This window comes from Marmota monax, unplaced genomic scaffold (genome assembly GCF_021218885.2).
Source record: "Marmota monax isolate L192 unplaced genomic scaffold, Marmota_monax_Labrador192_F-V1.1 WCK01_AAM20220418_F8-fsc00020, whole genome shotgun sequence".
Taxonomy (NCBI): Eukaryota; Metazoa; Chordata; class Mammalia; order Rodentia; family Sciuridae; genus Marmota; species Marmota monax.
The window spans coordinates 8,322,794-8,339,942 of record NW_026692912.1 but is presented as its reverse complement, the minus strand read 5'-3'; the positions used below and the strand labels follow the sequence as shown (position 1 = coordinate 8,339,942).

Sequence of the window (17,149 nt, the reverse complement as noted above, 5' to 3'; positions counted from 1 at the left end):
ATGACCGTCCCCGCCCCCAGGCTGGTCTACGCTCTCCCAGAGTCTGTGACTGCAAGAAGCATGTGAGTCCTGCGAGACTCGGGGTCAAGGACAGTCTGCTGGCAAAGCCTTGATCTCCTCCATAGGGACCCCGCCTCTGCCCAGATGTCCAGGGTGCCCCATGCTAAGACACCAAGCTACCTACCGGTGGGCCAGGCCGCCCTCTTGGGCCGGGAGGACCCTGGAGGAAGAGAACAGTTAGCCTTGGTCAGCAAGGGCCCTCCGTCTCCCACCCCAGGTCCTCATCAGGCAGACAGGAGGCCCAGGACCGTGGTTCCCTGGTGTGGACAGGTGCAGATGAGGTCCAGAGAGAAAGGGCCCACAGGACAGTGGTCACGGACAGGAGACCCAGAGCCCCCGCCCACTCCCCTGCCCTTCGCCCTCACGCCAAGCACACTCACCCTGGGACCCTGCAATCCCTGGAGGGAGACACAAGAGGGACAGAGTCAGACGCAGGCCGAGCTGGGGCCCACCCTGAGTCCCCTCGTCCTCCACTCACCCAGTCCCCTCGACTGCCTTTGTCGCCCTTTGGACCCTGCAACAAACCAGAGCCCAGTGAGACAGGGTCAGAGGGGAATCCAGTTCCCGGAAGGGGAAACCGAGGCCCAGCCCCTACACCTACCGGGAGTCCCGACGGTCCCAGGATTCCAAGGGGCCCAATGATGCCCTCCTTTCCCTAAAGGAGACAGACAGGCTGAGTGGGCTTGTTCCAGGCCTGGGGAACGGTCCCAGGGACAGAGGCTGGGGGGCTGCCTGCGTGTCCCCAGGGATGGGTGGGACACCTCCTCGGGCCACACACTCCCCGGCTCCTCCCACATGCAGCCCCTTCTGTGTGCCCGGGGGCTACCAGAGTGGAGCAGGAGGAGAGGGGGAGGAAGGGCTGCGGCCCAGCTGGTGGAAAGAAGCAGGAAGAGGAGGATGTGAGTCCCAGGTGTGGCCAGTCAAGGGCTGGAACAGAGGAGGCGACTCACCATCAAGCCAGGAGGCCCCCGGGGGCCCTGGATGCCTTTGAAGCCGATGTCCCCAGGGGGGCCCTGCGGAGAGCAGAGGAAGGGCAGTCTGTGCCTGGGCAGCCCAGGGGGTCCCCCGAGCTCCCCCATGGTGTCTGGGCCCCAGGAGGTGGTAGGAGCCCACCCACGGGTATCGCGCAGGCGCAGGCCGTGGCACTGTTGGTTGGTGGCCTGTGCCTCTGGCAGAGTTCTGCATCCATCCTCCACTTACTGTCCCCACTTGACAGATGAGGAAAGCGAGGCTCAGCGGGACTAAGCCGCGTGCCTGAGGCACAGGTGAGCCGCGGAGCTGGGCCAGGAACCCAGGCGTGCCATCACGGCAGTGAGCGTGAGGACGTGCTGGCTGCTGGCTGTGTCCCCAGCTGTCATGGTGCCCACACTGTGAGTGCTCGGCCAATATTGGTGGAATGAACAAGTGAATGAACGAGTGGGCGAGGGCAGAGGACCCCACAGGAGCCGGGAGGAGCGGGGGTCCGTACCTTGGGTCCAAAGAGGCCAGACACTCCTGGGAAGCCCATCTCGCCAGAGTCACCCTGTGGGGAGAGCAGGACAGGGCTAGGGTGCTGGCCCGTCCCCCAGGACCCAGGGGCCATGGGAGAAGAGTGACGAGCTCACACGCGCGGTGCCAGCCTGGGTGCTGAGGGGCCAGGGGGCGGCGTCCTCCACCAGGCGAGCGGGGAATCCACGGGGAAACTCCACAAGGCTCCTCTCCCAGGTCCTCAGGAAGAGAGAGGAGGGATCCGTGGAGCCCACCCACCCCAAGAGCTCTGTTAGGACATGGTCCCCTAGAGTCACCAGCGCTATGGGCCAGCTGTTTGACGTTCCCAGGTGCCCTGTTTATAGATGACAGAAATGAGGCTCAGAAAGGGCGGGAATTTGCTGAGCGTCACACGAGTACTATGTGATGGAGGGCACCAGGTTCAGACTGGGAGTAAGCAATTACAGAGGCCCAGACCCCCACAGCCAGTCTACAAAGTGGTCAGAGAACAACCAGTCAAGGGAGGCAAGAGAGGACAGGACAGAGGAGTGGACTCTATTCATGTAGCCTACAGCTGACCTGTGCCTGGGCCACACTGTGGTTACTCTAGCTCTGTAATAAGTTCTGAATTGGGAAGTGTGAGTCTTACAAATACTCGGATCTTTTCCAGATCAGAATCTATTTGCTGACTTCAGCAGATTGTGGTAGGGACTGCACTGAATTGGGAGGCCAGTGTGTGGGGAGTATCGCCATCTTAGCAATGTCATCTTCTGATTCATGAACATGGGATGTCTTCTCACTTATTCAGGTTTTTCTTCAATATTTTTCAACAATGTCTTGATTGTGTTCAATCCATAGATCAATGTGAGAAAAATGGACATCCTCATAATCTTGAGTCTTTTAACCCATAGACACTATGCAGGTACATATGTTTTTTTTTAAATTTTTCTTAGCAATGTTTTGTCGTTTTCAGGGTACATTTCTTGCACCCTGGTAGTAGATGTATCTCTTGGCATTTCATATTTTTTTGCTTTTATAAACAGTATTACTTCTAAATTTCAATTTGTGATTCCTTGTTGCTAGAAATTGCTAGTGATTGCTTAATATATAGTAATATAATTTATTTGTGCATATTGATCAGTTTCCAGTGATCTTAATAAACTTGCTTATTACAATAGCTTTCTTGTAGATTTCATTTGATTTTCCTCCGTAGAAATCATTTCATTCTACAATGAAAATTTTTAAATTTCTTTTTCATGCCTTATTACACTGACTAGAATGGCCAAGATGATATTAGATGGAAGGGGTAGCTTGTTTCTGCTCCATAAGAGAAAGCATCCAACTAATCACTACTGCATATGATGTTAACTGAGTTGTTCTTGGATTTTCTTTATCAAATGAAGAAGTTTCTTCTGTACCTAGTTTATTGGAGTTTTTATCAGAAATGAAATTAGATTTTTGTCAACTATTTTTCTTCATCTACTGAGACTATCAAATGGTGTTTTGTTTTAGTTTGTTAAATAGAAAATGATAGTGGAATGAGGTGGCCATCATTACCCTAGGTACATGTATGACTGTCCATATGCTATGATACTACATCATGTACAATCAGAGAAATGAAAAGTTGTGCTGCAACTGTGTGCCATGAATCACAATGCTATCAGAATAAGTAAATAAAATTTAAAAAAATATGGTGGATTAGATTGACCTATTTTCAAATGTAATACCACCCTTGCATTCCTGGGATAAACTCCACGTGGTCTTCTTGTGTTGTCCTTTTTAATACAGTCTTAGACTCATTTTTCTAACATTACATTGAGAATTGCTGTGCCTCTATTTATGAGGTATACTGGTCTGTAGTTTTCTTGTAATGTCTTTGGTTTTAACATCAGGTGATTCTGGCTCATGGAATAAGTTGGCTCACGGAAATAAATTCATTTTCTGAATAAGTTTACATAGAATAGGTATTATTTGTTTCATAAATGTGCTTAGTAAAATTCACCAGAGTTTTATTTGTGGGAAACTTTTAGACTCACTTATTCATTTTCTTTAAGAGATACATGGCTATGTAGGTTATTGATTTCTTCTGGAATGAGCTATTAGTTTTGTCTTTGAAGAAATTTGCCCATTTCACCTGAGAGTTACTTAAATTTCTTGCCATGATGGTTTTTTTTTCAATATCCCCTTATTATTCTTTTAACACCTGTAGTATCTTTAGTGATAGCATCTGTTATTCCTGATATTAGTAATGTAAGTATTCTCTCTCTCTTTTTATTTTTCTGAGAAGTTTATCAATTTTACTGACTTTCTCAAAAAAACAACTTTCCATTTTTCTTATTGTTTTCCTGGTTTTTAAAATTTCTGATCTTATTGTTTGCTTTCTTCTATCTGCTTGGTATCTAATTTTTTCCCTAGTTTCTTACAATGGGATCTGAGGCCATGGATTCGAAAGCCTTCTCTATTCCTTAAACACCCTACTAAGTGCTGTCTTGGCCCCACTAGTGATACACCGTGTTCTCATTTCATAAAATATTAATTTCCCTTTTGATTTCCTCTTGTGGATCATGTGGATGTTCTTTACTTAGTTTTCAAATATTTGGCGATTTTTCAGATATCTGTTATCGATTTTCCATTTCATCATCATGGTACAGAATATTCTTTGTGTGAATTGAATCTTTGTGACTTTTTAAGGCTCGTTTTTATAGGCTCAGAATGTCATGTCTTCGCAAATGTCCTGCATGTGCTTGCAAAGAATGCATATCTTGCTGATACTTGGTGCAATGCTCTATTAGGTCGCGTTTGCTGATAATGTTCCAGTTTTCTACATCCTTACCGAATTTCTGACTATTTACTCTATTTATTGATAAGAGAAATATATTGAAATCTTCAATTTTAATTGTGAATTCGTCTACTTCCCCTTATAGTTCTATCAGGTTTTGCTTACTGAATTTTTAAAAATATGTTTTATTTATTTTTAATGTGGTGCTGAGGATCAAACCCAGTGCCTCACACGAGTGAGGCAATTGCTCAACCACTGAGCTACAGCCCCAGCCCTGCTTACTGTATTTTAAAGTCTATTATCAGGTGTATGAACATTCAGGATTTCTCTATCATCTTGACAAACTGACCCCTTGGATCACTATGAAATGAACTTCTTCATTACTGTTAATAACCACTGCTCCAAAATCCATTTTGTCTGATATTAAAATAGCTTCTCTGGCTTTCTTTTGACAAGCATTAGCACAAAATATCTTTTTCCATATCATGACTTTACCCTATTTCTGTCTTTACATTCAAATGTCTTTACATTATTGTAGTAGTACATAGTTGGGGCTTGGTTTTTTTATTCAATTAAATTATAAATCTGTTTTTTGGGGGGAGGGGTACCAGGGGTTGAACTCAGGGGCACTTGATCACTGAACTGAGCCCCATCCCCAGCCTTATTTTGTGTTTGTTTAGAGACAGGGTCTCATTGAGTTGCGTTGCACCTTGCCTTTGCTGAGGCTGGCTTTGAACTCGCCATTCCCCTGCCTCAGCCTCCTGATCCACTGGGATGACAGGCGTGGGCCACAGCACCTGGCATAAATCTGTTTTAACTGGGGGTACTAGGGCCAATTGATATTTGTTTCTATTCTTTGTTGTCTACTCCTTGTTCATCTCCCCCTCTTTGTCCAGCAGGGTGAGGTATCTAGCCCCTGAGACAGATGGTGAGGAAGGTACAGGAAGAGCACTGTCCCTGGAGTGCAGACCCGGGTGCTGGTTGGGATCCCCTCTTCTCATTCTGGAAGGGCTGCAGCACCCCCACCATCCAGCTCAAGGAGGCTGACAGCATCTGGTGCCCAGAGAGATTATATCTCTCTTTGTCAACAAGTAGACAGGTGGCTTCTTGGCCTATGTGTACATTTGTGAACACAAGTGTTTGTGTGTGTGCATGTGTGGGTACATGAACACAAGTGTACGTGTGTCTGTAGTGTATTCTTCAGATGTGTGGGTATGTCTGAGTGTGTATGTGCATGCATGTGAGTGTGTGTACAGGTGCAGGTATACACGCATGAGTGTATTTGTGTGTGTGTATGTGTGCTTGTGTATACAAGTGGGGGTGTGTGAGTGTATTTGTGTGTGCACATGAGTGTGTGCTTTGTGACTCACTCACCGCCTGGCCTTTGGATCCTGGCTCCCCCTGCTTCCCAGGAAGCCCTGATCCGCCCTCAGTCCCTCTCTTGCCAGGGGGACCCAGCTGCCCTGGTAACCCACTTTCACCCTAAAAGAAACACACCAAGATTGCCAGTCAAAGGGGGAAATGATTCAGGGAGGGGGAGGGGGAGGGGGAGGGGGAGGGCCTAGGAGATCAGGGATTCCACAGGGTCCCTCGAGATCTCAGGGCAGTGGGGTGATGCAGGGAGGCTGGGAGGATGGAGACCCTCGGAGGAAGCCTCCTTCCTCCCTCTGTCGTGCCCTCCTTCTCCTGCACTGTCTCTCTTCTCCCCAGCATGCCACAAGCCCCACCTCCAGACCTGGCCACACATCCCTCCACCTACAAAACCTTCTCTTTTTCTCCGTCAAATCCTCACTGGGCTAAAGCCACCTGTCTCTGCCTGCTGTCCTCTCAGGAGGTTCCAACCATTCCCTACTAGACTCTAGTTCAGAGAGAGCAAGAGCCGTGTCTGGGTCCTTGGACTCCATTTTCCCCTCAGGGTCTAGTCCTGGGCTCTGCCTGATTGACAGCAGCCTCTCATCCCAGGGAAGTTTTCTAAGGATGCCTGCCGCCTCCCATAGGCTGTTCCACCGGGACCCACAAGAGGGCGCCCGTGGACAACTCAGCTACAGTGGGTCATTTCCAGAGCCCTCTAGGGGGCAGTAGTTACAGCTCTGGGAATAAAGTCTCCTATAAGACTGGGACAGGGACCCCAGAGAAAAGTCACAGCATAGATTTTAATTTTCACACAGGCCCTGGGACATGGGTGATGGAAGAATTGGTAGAGCTAGTCAGAAAGGGCAGAGGGAAGGTAAGTGAGTTAGAAGCATCTGACCTTGAATCCTGGGGGCCCCTGTGCTCCAGGCAAGCCGGCCACACCTGGATTTCCTCTCCTCCCAGCAGGGCCCACAAGGCCAGGGTCCCCGTCATCCCCTTGATCTCCCTGTAAAGAAAGCAGGCAACGGAGTCTCTTGATTTCAGGAAACAGGCCAGAGTCGGGGTGGGCACAGGGAGGACAGGAGGTCACTCCTGCCTGTGTGAGATGGCTGGACCCACAGGGACTGCAACAACTAGGATGTGAGGTCAGGCAGGGGTGGGCATCAAGGAGAGACCCCAAGAAGGTCCGTGCTCCCAGGGCCCAAGGGATGAGGCTGAAACCCACACCAAAGCATGCGGGAACTTCTGCGCCACCCCGCCAAGAGTCCCTACTGGCTCCCTGGCCTGTGGCATGTGGCAGCCCCCCTCCACACCTTGTCTCAAATGGAGACACCATCTGCTCACCCCAAGTCCTGCTCACCTGTGGTCCTGCTCGGCCATCCCTGCCAGGAAGCCCATCTGGTCCCGCGACACCCTCGGGGCCCTGTCTTCCCACCACGCCCCGCGGCCCAGGCAGCCCCGGCAGCCCCTGGGGGTACACAGGAAGGTGGTGAATGTTGGGGTGGGGGAGAGCTTGAGGGGGCACAGCAGCCACAGGGACTCACCTGGATCCCCCTCCGACCTGGGGCCCCGGCCTTGCCCGGCTTTCCCTTTGGACCCTGAGAAAGCAAAAGTGAGGGTCACATGTCAGGCTGCCTGGAGGAGGGGGCGCTCTTGGGAGAGGCGTCCAGGAATGAGGGCCTCTGTGAGCTCCTGATTCCATGAGCAGTCCGGGACAGCAGCCTGGAGGCCCAGGGCCAGCCGCCTTGGGGTCAGCCAGTGCTGCTGTCCCCACGCTGCTTGGCCCCCTTGCTGCCGAGCTCTGGTCATTGTCCTCGTCTGGTGAGAGTCAGACCCAGGGCTGGCTGGCCCACTCATGAGGAGTGTGGCTATCCCTAGCAGGTGTGGGTGGAAGGGACCTGGCTGGAGGCCATTTACCTGGCCCAGCCTTGGGGAGGGAGGCCCAGGGACCCTGGTCCAGGCTGGGAAGGTCCCCTGTGAGCATCCTGTCCCTCTCCTCTTTCTCCAGACCCCTGCTTCCCTCCCGAGGTTTCCTGTCTCCAGTGGCTAAGGCGGTCAAGAGGCCACCCTGGCTCCTGCGGCCCTGAGTTCAGGCCCCTCTGCTGACCTGAGACAGGGGCTCCTCCCCAGGCACCGCACTTGGGCTGCGGGCTCACGGGGAGTCTGGTCCTGGGTCAGCCCTTCCCCTGGCCCGGGCCTCGGTCTCCCCAGGAATTCAGCCTTCTCACCTCTTCGCCTTTTGATCCTCTGGGTCCCGGCCGCCCCCGGGGTCCCGGATGCCCCTGCAAACCAAGGGGAGATGACGCAAGGCAGCCCCAGGATTCTCTCCCGGGGAGGGTGGCCAGTCTCCGCCTGGAGAGGGAGGGTGGGGAGGGGTTTGGGGGTGCAGGCTCTGGGGGTGTCCCCAGGGTCAGGGCAGGAGAAACCAGAACGGGCTGCTTCCCCACGTCCTCGGAGGGAGGGTCCCTTGAGTCTTTACTTCCCACTTACTGTCCCACCCTCCTCAGGGCAGGAGGGGGTGGGGCGGCAAGCACCACTCACGGGTTGGCCCTGCTGGCCAGGCTTTCCTCGGAGCCCGGGAACACCCTCCTGTCCCTGGAAGCCAAGGAGAGGCAGCTGAGGGGACCTGTCTGGGAGGGGCTAGGAGCCAGGGTAGGAGCCGCAAGCCCTGGCCTTCCTAGCCGCGCATCACCGTCCCTCCCCGAGCCCAGCTCCCCTGTCTGCAGAACGGGCGCGACAGGGACCCTCCACTCACATGTGGAGGAGGGACAGGGCGGGAGAGCCTGGTGGCTCAATGGTTTGCCACTGCTCCTGCTGGGGGAGCTGGTCCCAGCCACACGCAGGGAACCGAGGCCCTCGGAGGGAAGGGACCACTCAGGACCACAGCTGAGGAGGCTGCCAACAGGCACCAGGCCCAGCCAGTCTCCCTCTGACCTCAGCCTCTCTGACCCCAGGAAAGGCCAGGCCCCCCTCTGCAGTGGGACTAGTCCTGGCCTCTTAAAGGGGTCTCACTTCTAGCTGGGCACTGCCGGTGGAGGGGGGCCTATGTCCCGGGGCAGGTGGCCTCACGGTCCTGCAACATGTAGGACTCTGGTACTCACAGGGTATCCTGGGTCCCCGGGTTCACCACGGTCTCCTCGGTCACCCACAGGGCCCTGAATGACAAGGACAATAGCAAAATAAAGGCCACAGCCTCACCTCTGCTCAGCCTGCCCCCACAGAGCAAGAGGCCCCACCGGGAAGCCCACAGAGCCATGCAGCCCAGGGGAGGGGCAAGGCTTACCCGATCTCCAGGCGGCCCAGGGGGCCCCTCCGCCTTGCCGTCCTCCCCCTGCTCCCCCTGTGGACACAGAACCAGCTTTAGGAGGAGTCACCCGTCCTGGGGACTCTGGGGACTGCGGGCAGCAGATGCACAGAAAGGCAAGCAAGCCTCAGGCAGAGCTCGGGTGGTTTGGACCTGGGACTGGGGAGCACAAACAGCACCGGGGCCCAGTGGACCCCCTGCGGAGGCGGGCAGCACGAGGCCAGGGGTCAGCCCCCATCCCGGACGGGGCCAGCTGCGGGTCTTCAGCATGTCCCTTCCCGTCTTAGCTTTTTTCAGCTGGGGAAGGGCTGAGCTGGGTGAAGGGATGATGGTTAACGGCCACAGGGAGCCCACGAGACGGTGTGTGGATGCTGGCCCGCGTGGACACTGCCCTAGGCAGACACAGGCAGGCCCACTGAAGCTCACGACAGCCCCATCACTCTTCCTGTTTTGCAGAGGACAGGGGCACAGGGGGCCGTGGGAGTGCTCGGCTGCTCTGTCCTCAGTGGCTGGGAGGAAGTGGACCCCTGACCAGCGTCCCTCCTTCCATTGCTCAGAGCCCCAAAGAAGGCCCTGGGGCTTCTCCTGGAGACACCTGGCAGCTGGCCGACTGCAGACCTTGTCCCTAACACAGCTTCAGAGTGGACAGTGGGGTGGGGACACCTTCAAGCGTTCTTATGAGGCCTCAAGGGGAGGAGCCAGCCTCTGTGCCTGCTCATGGGACTCCAGGTGGCCATTAGAATTGCTGTTGTTGATGACAATAACAGAAGTGACCTGGCCAAGGACAGACGGGGTAGGAGCTGAGTCCAGAGCTGTGATCCTGGGCCATGGCGGACCCCGGAGGCCCTGGGACAGTGTGACCTCTTGCCAGCCACAGGGAAGGTGCGAGTGGAAGATGGGACAGAATCAGGGGCCAGACTCCACCCCCAGAAACTGCTGTGTCACCCTGGGGACCCATTCCAGGTAGGGGGCTCAGCAGGGAACCCTGAGCCCCCTGGTTGTCCACTGGGATTGGAAGGAGCCCGAGAGATGGGAGGGGGAAATGGTCCCTGGCAGGCCACGTCCTGGCCCGTGAGCAGAGGGCCGCGGCTGAGGTGCGTGGCTGGGCTCTGTGGCTCCCGTGGGGAGTGGCCAAGCAGGCAGGACCTGGCCTGAGGCCGAGAACCAGTGGCCCAGGGAGTGGGGATTCCCTCTCCTTCCCGCCCACTCTGGCTGGGTGACCTAGTGCTCAGTCCCACTGTGGAGGGCCGCTGGGGACTGGTAAGCTCTGGGCAAGGGATCTGGCACGTCCCATGCTGGGCACTTCATGGGGTTCATGTCACACCTCACTTCACAGAATCTACACGACAGTCCTGTGCTGCTGGGCTGCACTTCACAGACGGGGGAGCTGAGGCCCAGGAAAGGGGGTTCCCAGCCAAGGCCACTGAAGAATCGAGGGCCAGGTCTGCAGATCTGCCCCCGACACACGCAGGCCACCCTCGAGGCTGCAGGCCGGGCATGCATCTCTGGAGAGCTGGCCAGACACCCTGCCTGCCCTGTGCCCAGAAGCCCATGCAGCCCTCTGGTGGCCTCTTCACAGACACGTGTCCACAGGGTCTCTCGTTATATTGGACACGACCCAGGGCCCACGTTCTGATGCCCCGTCTCCCCCCCCACCACTGGACAGGGCCCAAGACCCATGGCTCCTTCAGTGAGTCCTCTCCTGTCTGAGCCAGAGCCTGAGCCCCAGGCGAGGGATGAATGCGCTTCCCCTTGGCCTTGGGCTCAGGCCTCCACCCCGGTCCTCTGCGCTCAGCACACGCCTCGCTCCCGCTGGGTGGTCTCATCGTGTGGGGGTTTCCGTGACCACAGGCACAGATGAGGGGGTGGCACGGCCTCAGTCACCTCGTGACTGACATCTATGCTTGACCTTCACCCTGTCAGGGCAGGGGATGTGCCTCTTGTCCCAGGACTGGGCACAGAGGTGACCATGATACACAGGTGAACATGGAGCTCAGCTCCTGTCCGCTGGGCTTAGCAGACTGACGTGCCTGGCAGGCCAGTGGAGTGAGCAGGGCCGCCTATGCCACCCTGTCTCCAAGGACCCCAGGGGTGTGTAACTGCTGACCCCAGAGCTGACCCTGGCCCCAGATATAAGGGGTAGCTGCTTCTCCATGATCAAATACCCACCTTTTCGCCTTTTGGTCCCGGAGGCCCGAGGGGTCCCACAGTGCCTTTGTGTCCCTGAAGGCAAACATGATAGAGTTGAGGGGCAGATGGGGACTCAGGAGGGACAAGGGCACCGACCAGGAACTCAGATTTGGATGGAGGCACTGGACTGACACACTGGGTTCCAGCTCTGCCCCAAGTTGCCGTGTGGCTTGAGCAAGCTCCCTAGGTCTCTGGGCCTGGCCTCCAGACACACCTCTAAGGGGTCTCAGGCCAGCCTGCTGGTTGGGGACTCAGAGGACCCCAGGCTGCGGCCAGAACTGCAGACGCAGGCACCTCCCCCACCCAGTCCCTGCCTTCTCTGACCACCCCCCCCTTGTCCTACCCCTCTCCCAGACCCCTGCAGGGTCTTCATCACACCTTGTCTCTGGCGAGGACCACAGGGACCCAGGATGGGACGCTACAGGCCCCTCCCATGCTCCTTCACCCCCAGCCTCGTCTCCCTTTCTGATCAAGCCCCACTGCCACCTGTTCCACCCGTGGTCCCCTGCCAGCCCCCACATCTGTGGGCCCAGGAGCTGCCTGGGCAGGGGGGACCCATCTCCTCGGTGGCCCTGGGGCTAGCCTTTAGCTGGGGATGCGGGGGCCAGGCAGAGCCGAGCCTGCAAGACAGGGCTCCAGGGAGGGAGGGGAGGTTTCCAAAGGTGGCGTCTGCTTACATCGTAACCAGCCAGTCCTGGGTCTCCTTGGGCCCCCATCCGACCTGGAGCACCCTAGGAGAGGAGGAGACCCTCGTTGGTGTGGAGCGTGGCTCTCAGACCAGGGACACAGCGGGGACACTCTCCCCAGGGTTCCAGCTGCACTCAGTCCAGGGGTCAGGCATGTCACCTGCCCATGAGGACGGGGTGGGGGCGGGGGAGCAAGGTGGAAAGGAAGCCCGGGCCTCCTCCCCAGCAGCCACCCCACCCTTCCTTCTCCAGGCTCCCGAGGGCCACCATGGCCACCTGCTTCATTTCCAAAACTTTCACAAGCCACTTAAACAGAGCTGTTATTAAGATTTAAATTTTATGGACTTAGAGTTAAATCAGTTTTATTAAAATCAAAGATGATACTCAAAACTCATCCCTCCCTGGCCCTGTGCCCCATCTTCCTGTTGCTCTAGGGAGCCGGGGATGGATGCGACCCGACTCCGCCTTTAATGATGTGGGGGTGGGGGTAGCGGGATGTCAGCCCCAGTGGGAGCACTATCGGCCACCCGGCCTCCCCTGAGGTCCTCCCTCCCACAGCCCGGGCGTCCCTCTGGCCCTTCCTGCAGGACAGCCCAGCCACACTCAGGGATGCCCTCAAGTCCTCCAGGGGCCTGCCCTGGCTTCACCCCACCCCAGAAGCCCATTCCCAGTGAGAGAGCTTGCTTGGTAAGAATACCCAAGGGACTGTCCCCTCCCCCTGACCACAGCAGGGCTTTAGTACTGGGGTGCACAGGAAGCCCCAGGAGACCCGCAGACCCCTTCAAACTGCAAGAAACCCTTCGCCTGTGTGTTCAGAGGGCGGAAGCTCTCTGCAGGTCCCCAAGGGGATCGTGATCCCAACGAGGGGACAGGGACGGGGAACACCAGGTGCTCAGCTAACAGCTGGGGTGGGCGATGCCCTCAGAAAGAAGCCAGTCCCTCCCTTCGTGCCCTCGGTCCCTCCCTCCCATGCCTGGCTCCCCTCCCCCAGCCAGAGTCCTCACCGTGGGGCCCAGGCTGCCCCGGGAGCCTTTAGGGCCTGGGGTGCCAGGGGGTCCTGGGTCTCCGGGGACACCCATCTCACCCAGCTGTCCTTGGTAACCCTTGGCGCCCTGCAGCGGGAGGAGAGACAGGCTGTCATGGGCCCCGTTGGGAGGGGAGGGACATGGCTCACCATGGCAGTCGGGGGACCCACCTTGGCCCCTGGCGGGCCCTTGTCACCTTGCTTCCCTGGTCTTCCTTCAGGACCCTGAAAGGAGAGGGGGGAGGGAGTGACAGGTGATGAGATCCGAGCGCTGTCCCCGTGCCCTTGAGCACCACCTAACTTCCTGGGTGTCCCATCAGCAGAGTGGGGACACTGTGGAGTGTGCCTCACAGAGCTTAAGGAGCAGGGACACAACAGGGTCTGGCCGTGAGGTCTCCCACGAGTGGTTGGTGTGGCTTCTGCCACCACGGGTATCTATGGCGGGTCCCCCGTAAGCCGGATCACGGTCATGTGCAGAGGCTTCCCGCCCTGAGAAGCCCTGTGCTGAGCTCTCCGTGCACCAAGCACGTTCCACCCTCTAGTGACCCGACATGGCCCCAGTGAGGCCCTTCCACAGATGGGGCAGCCTGGCTGCCCACAGGTCCCCTGCCAGGTTCTGACCAGTGGCAGGGCTGCCTGGTTCCTCGTCCACCTGGTTTCCACTCCCACCTCAGGTCCCTGTTGGGGACATAGCGGGCAGGAGAGGTGACTAGGGCCTCCCATCTCTGAGCTGTCATGCATCACTTCCATGCCATCCCTGAGGCCATGTCCCGCCGCGGGGTCCCCTTTGCTTGCTATGCTGAGGGGCCTCCTCGGGTGGGCACCATGTTGGGAAGTCGGCCGCCCTGTCCTCTCCCCCACACGGCATCTCAGCACGCTCCGGCCCACCCTGGGGAGGACCATCACCTCACAAGACACAATGTAGTGACACTGTATGGGAGAGGATGACTGTTCCCAGGAAGACCACTGGTCAGACCACACCGTGGCTCCAAAGGACCGAGGCACAGACTCCTGCATCCCCGGGCTCCAGGGCTCCGCTCTAATCAGGAAGCCCGCGCTGCCCATCAGGGCCTCCAGCCAGCATGGAGGCCGAGCCCGCAAAACCCAGCTGCTGTGGCCGAGGCCTGGGCCCCGAGTCCACTCAACTTTCAAATCAAATTGAAAACGTTAGGTCTAAATCAGCCTCGGCAGAACCTGACGCCTACTTGAGACCACTGGGGTCTGCGGGTCCCCATTTCCCATGGACATTGAGTGAGCTCGAAAGCCAGGTCAAGCATCGCCAGTGAAAATGGCCGCACGGAAAATCCCCACGTCAAGTATTTCTAGAGCATTTCCACCTGAATCGGGGTGGGCTGGGAGCGGAAGCCGCACACTGGGTTTCAAAGACTTAGCGCCAAAAACAAAGAAAGAATGCAAAATAGCTCGCTAGTGATTTTTAACTATCGATTCCCTTTAACTATTGATTCCTTGTGGAAATAATATTTTGGATTTATTTTTTTCTAAACAAATGTTATTAAAATTAATTTCACCTGTTTGTTTTTACCTTTTTAAAATGTGGCGACTAGAAAATTTTAAGTTATGTGGCTCGTATTCTGGTTCTTTCCCTTCCCTCCCTCCTTCCCTCTTTCCCTCCCTCCCTCCTTTCTTCCCTCCCTCCCACCTTCCCTCCCTCCCTCTTTCCCTCCCTCCCTCCCTCCTTCCCTCCCTCCCTCCCTCCCTCCCTCCTTCCCTCCCTCCCACCTTCCCTCCTTCCTTCCCTCCCTCCCACCTTCCCTCCTTCCCTCCTTCCTTCCCTCCCTCCCTCCTTCCTTCCCTCCCTCCCACCTTCCCTCCTTCCCTCCCTCCCACCTTCCCTCCTTCCCTCCTTCCTTCCCTCCCTCCCACCTTCCCTCCTTCCCTCTTTCCCTCCCTCCCTCTTTCCCTCCCTCCCTCCTACCCTCCTTCCCTCCCTCCCTCCCTCCTTCCTTCCCTCCCTCCCACCTTCCCTCTTTCCCTCCCTCCTTCCCTTCCTCCCACCTTCCCTCCTTCCCTCCCTCCCTCTTTCCCTCCCTCCCTCCTACCCTCCCTCCCTCCTTCCTTCCCTCTTTCCCTCCCTCCTTCCCTCCCTCCCACCTTCCCTCCTTCCCTCCTTCCCTCCCTCCCTCCTACCCTCCCTCCCTCCTTCCTTCCTTCCCTCCCTCCTTCCTTCCTTCCCTCCCTCCTTCCTTCCTTCCCTCCCTCCCTCCCTCCTTCCTTCCCTCCCTCCCTCCTTTCTTTCTTCTTTTTGTCCTGGGGATTCAACCCAGAAGCACTTGAACCACTGAGCACATCCCCAGCCCTTTTTATTTTTTAGAGACAGGGTCTCATTAAGTCGCTTAGGGACTTGCTAAGTGCTGAGGCTGGCCTCAAACTTGTGATCCTCCTGCCTCAGCCTCTTGAGTCCTCAGCTGGGATTAAGGGCATGCGCCAACACGCCTGGCTCTGTACTGTTTTGACTGGACAGCACTGGACAGAGCCATCTCCAGGTCTCTTGCTTCTCCAGTAGTAAAATTCTAACAATCCTCATGCTCTAGCTGAAAGGAAAGTGACCACAACACTCGGAGCAACCAAAAGATCTTTATTGCAGCAGTGCAACAAAGAGAAAGGAAAGAAGGAAAGAGAGAGAAAAGAGATGAACAGGGAGAGAGCAAGAGCAAGAGAGAGAGAGCGTGCGCGTAAGAAAGATAAAGAGCAAGAGAGAGAGAGCAAGAGAGAGAGGGAGAGAGAGGGGGGCCTGGCAGGAGGGAGTTTTTATAGCCCAAATCTAATGGGGCCTCTGGTCTGCAAGCTGCCTTGTTGGCCCAAGGGGGGGTTAAGTGTTCAGCCTTAAGCAGGGTTGAATGTTCAGACTTGAGGCAAACAGGTGATAAAGGACCAGATAGAGGGGGGTTTGAGTGCGTGGGCTATCCTGCAGCCAACATCTGTTCAGCCTGCCCTGCAGACAACACAGTTCAGCCTGCTCGGCACCCAACACTAGCCACCAGTCAGGCTAAAGAAACTGAGACCTGGTAAGAAGAGGTACTGTCTGCAGGCCACCAGCACACGTTAGAAGTGACGTGCAGTGTCACTTCCTGGGGCACGCCTGGCCCAGGCTGGCCCTGTTGGGCCCTGGTGAAATTGTGGTGCGGTGGCTGGGGGAATCTGCCAGTGGACTGAGGTGACCACAGTGGCTGACTGGTTTCTTGTCAGAGGAAAGCATTGGGTCCAGGGTCAGGGGACGGGAGACCAGGCCGTCTCCAGCTGAGAACACCCCAGAGATGGGGAACCCCGAGAATGGCTTTAGCACCCAGTGGGCTAAGGCTGTGGGACTGGAATAGTGACTTTGGCTCGGCCCCACCCATGGGCAGTCAATCCTCAAGTACTAACAGGACAAGTTCAGGGAAATGAGCCGTGAGGCGATTCTGTCACTGTGCGCACATCATACAGTGTGCCCACACAGCTAAGCTGGCTGTGACGTCACCAGGCGACAGAGTCCCCGGGGACCAGGGCACGTGTGCAGATCCTCATCACCAAACATGAGAACGTGGAGCAGGACTGGGGCACACTCCGGAACCGCCCTGATGGCTGGAGAAAATTCTATTTTTAAATACTTGACTCTCTGCAGGCCACAGGCCGGAGGTGTCCGACCTGTGCCCTGAGGCCAAAGAAGCTCAAAAACAACAAACAAACAACCAGGCCTCCTTGGCCTCAGGCCTCCACGGCCTCAGGGCCCTCTGCACATGCAGGCTGCCCCCTGCCCCCTGGTGAATGAACTGGGAGTGACAGCCAGACACTGACGCTGCCATTGCTACCACCACTGTCACCACAACCACAGCACTATCACAGCCACTGCCACCACCACATCACCATCACCGTCATCACCACCATCACCATCATCACCACCATCACCATCATCACCACCATCACCATCATCACCAGGATCACCAGCATTACCACCTTCATCACCCATCATCACTAACATCACCACCATGATCATCCCATCACCATCCACCATCACCACCATGACCATCACAACCATCACCATTATCATCACCACAATCATCACCACCATCACCAGCATAACCATCACCACCATCTACCATCACCATCACCACCATAACCACCATCACCATCACCATCAGCACCATCACCAGCATAACCATCACCATCTACCATCACCATCACCACCATCATCATCACCAGCATAACCATCACCATCACCATCTACCATCACCATCACCATCTACCATCACCACAATCATCACCATCACCAGCATAACCATCACCAT

The 17,149-nt window shown here is 56.1% G+C and overlaps 1 protein-coding gene across 2 annotated transcripts in view; it reads right to left on the bottom strand.

Moving 5' to 3' along the window:
- Nucleotides 1-17,149, bottom strand: part of Col27a1 (collagen type XXVII alpha 1 chain) — a 125,939-nt gene that overhangs the window by 9,680 nt on the left and 99,110 nt on the right. For both annotated transcript variants that reach the window (XM_046451416.2, XM_046451417.2), the window contains 18 exons: nucleotides 13,035-13,088; nucleotides 12,844-12,951; nucleotides 11,831-11,884; nucleotides 11,133-11,186; nucleotides 8,943-8,999; nucleotides 8,761-8,814; nucleotides 8,201-8,254; nucleotides 7,888-7,941; nucleotides 7,204-7,257; nucleotides 7,020-7,127; nucleotides 6,558-6,665; nucleotides 5,681-5,788; nucleotides 1,529-1,582; nucleotides 1,011-1,073; nucleotides 662-715; nucleotides 539-574; nucleotides 441-458; nucleotides 185-220 (listed from right to left, as the gene is read on the bottom strand). In XM_046451416.2, the coding sequence (XP_046307372.1) occupies nucleotides 185-220; nucleotides 441-458; nucleotides 539-574; nucleotides 662-715; nucleotides 1,011-1,073; nucleotides 1,529-1,582; nucleotides 5,681-5,788; nucleotides 6,558-6,665; nucleotides 7,020-7,127; nucleotides 7,204-7,257; nucleotides 7,888-7,941; nucleotides 8,201-8,254; nucleotides 8,761-8,814; nucleotides 8,943-8,999; nucleotides 11,133-11,186; nucleotides 11,831-11,884; nucleotides 12,844-12,951; nucleotides 13,035-13,088 (1,128 nt within the window). The remainder of the gene's footprint in view (nucleotides 1-184; nucleotides 221-440; nucleotides 459-538; nucleotides 575-661; nucleotides 716-1,010; nucleotides 1,074-1,528; nucleotides 1,583-5,680; nucleotides 5,789-6,557; nucleotides 6,666-7,019; nucleotides 7,128-7,203; nucleotides 7,258-7,887; nucleotides 7,942-8,200; nucleotides 8,255-8,760; nucleotides 8,815-8,942; nucleotides 9,000-11,132; nucleotides 11,187-11,830; nucleotides 11,885-12,843; nucleotides 12,952-13,034; nucleotides 13,089-17,149) is intronic.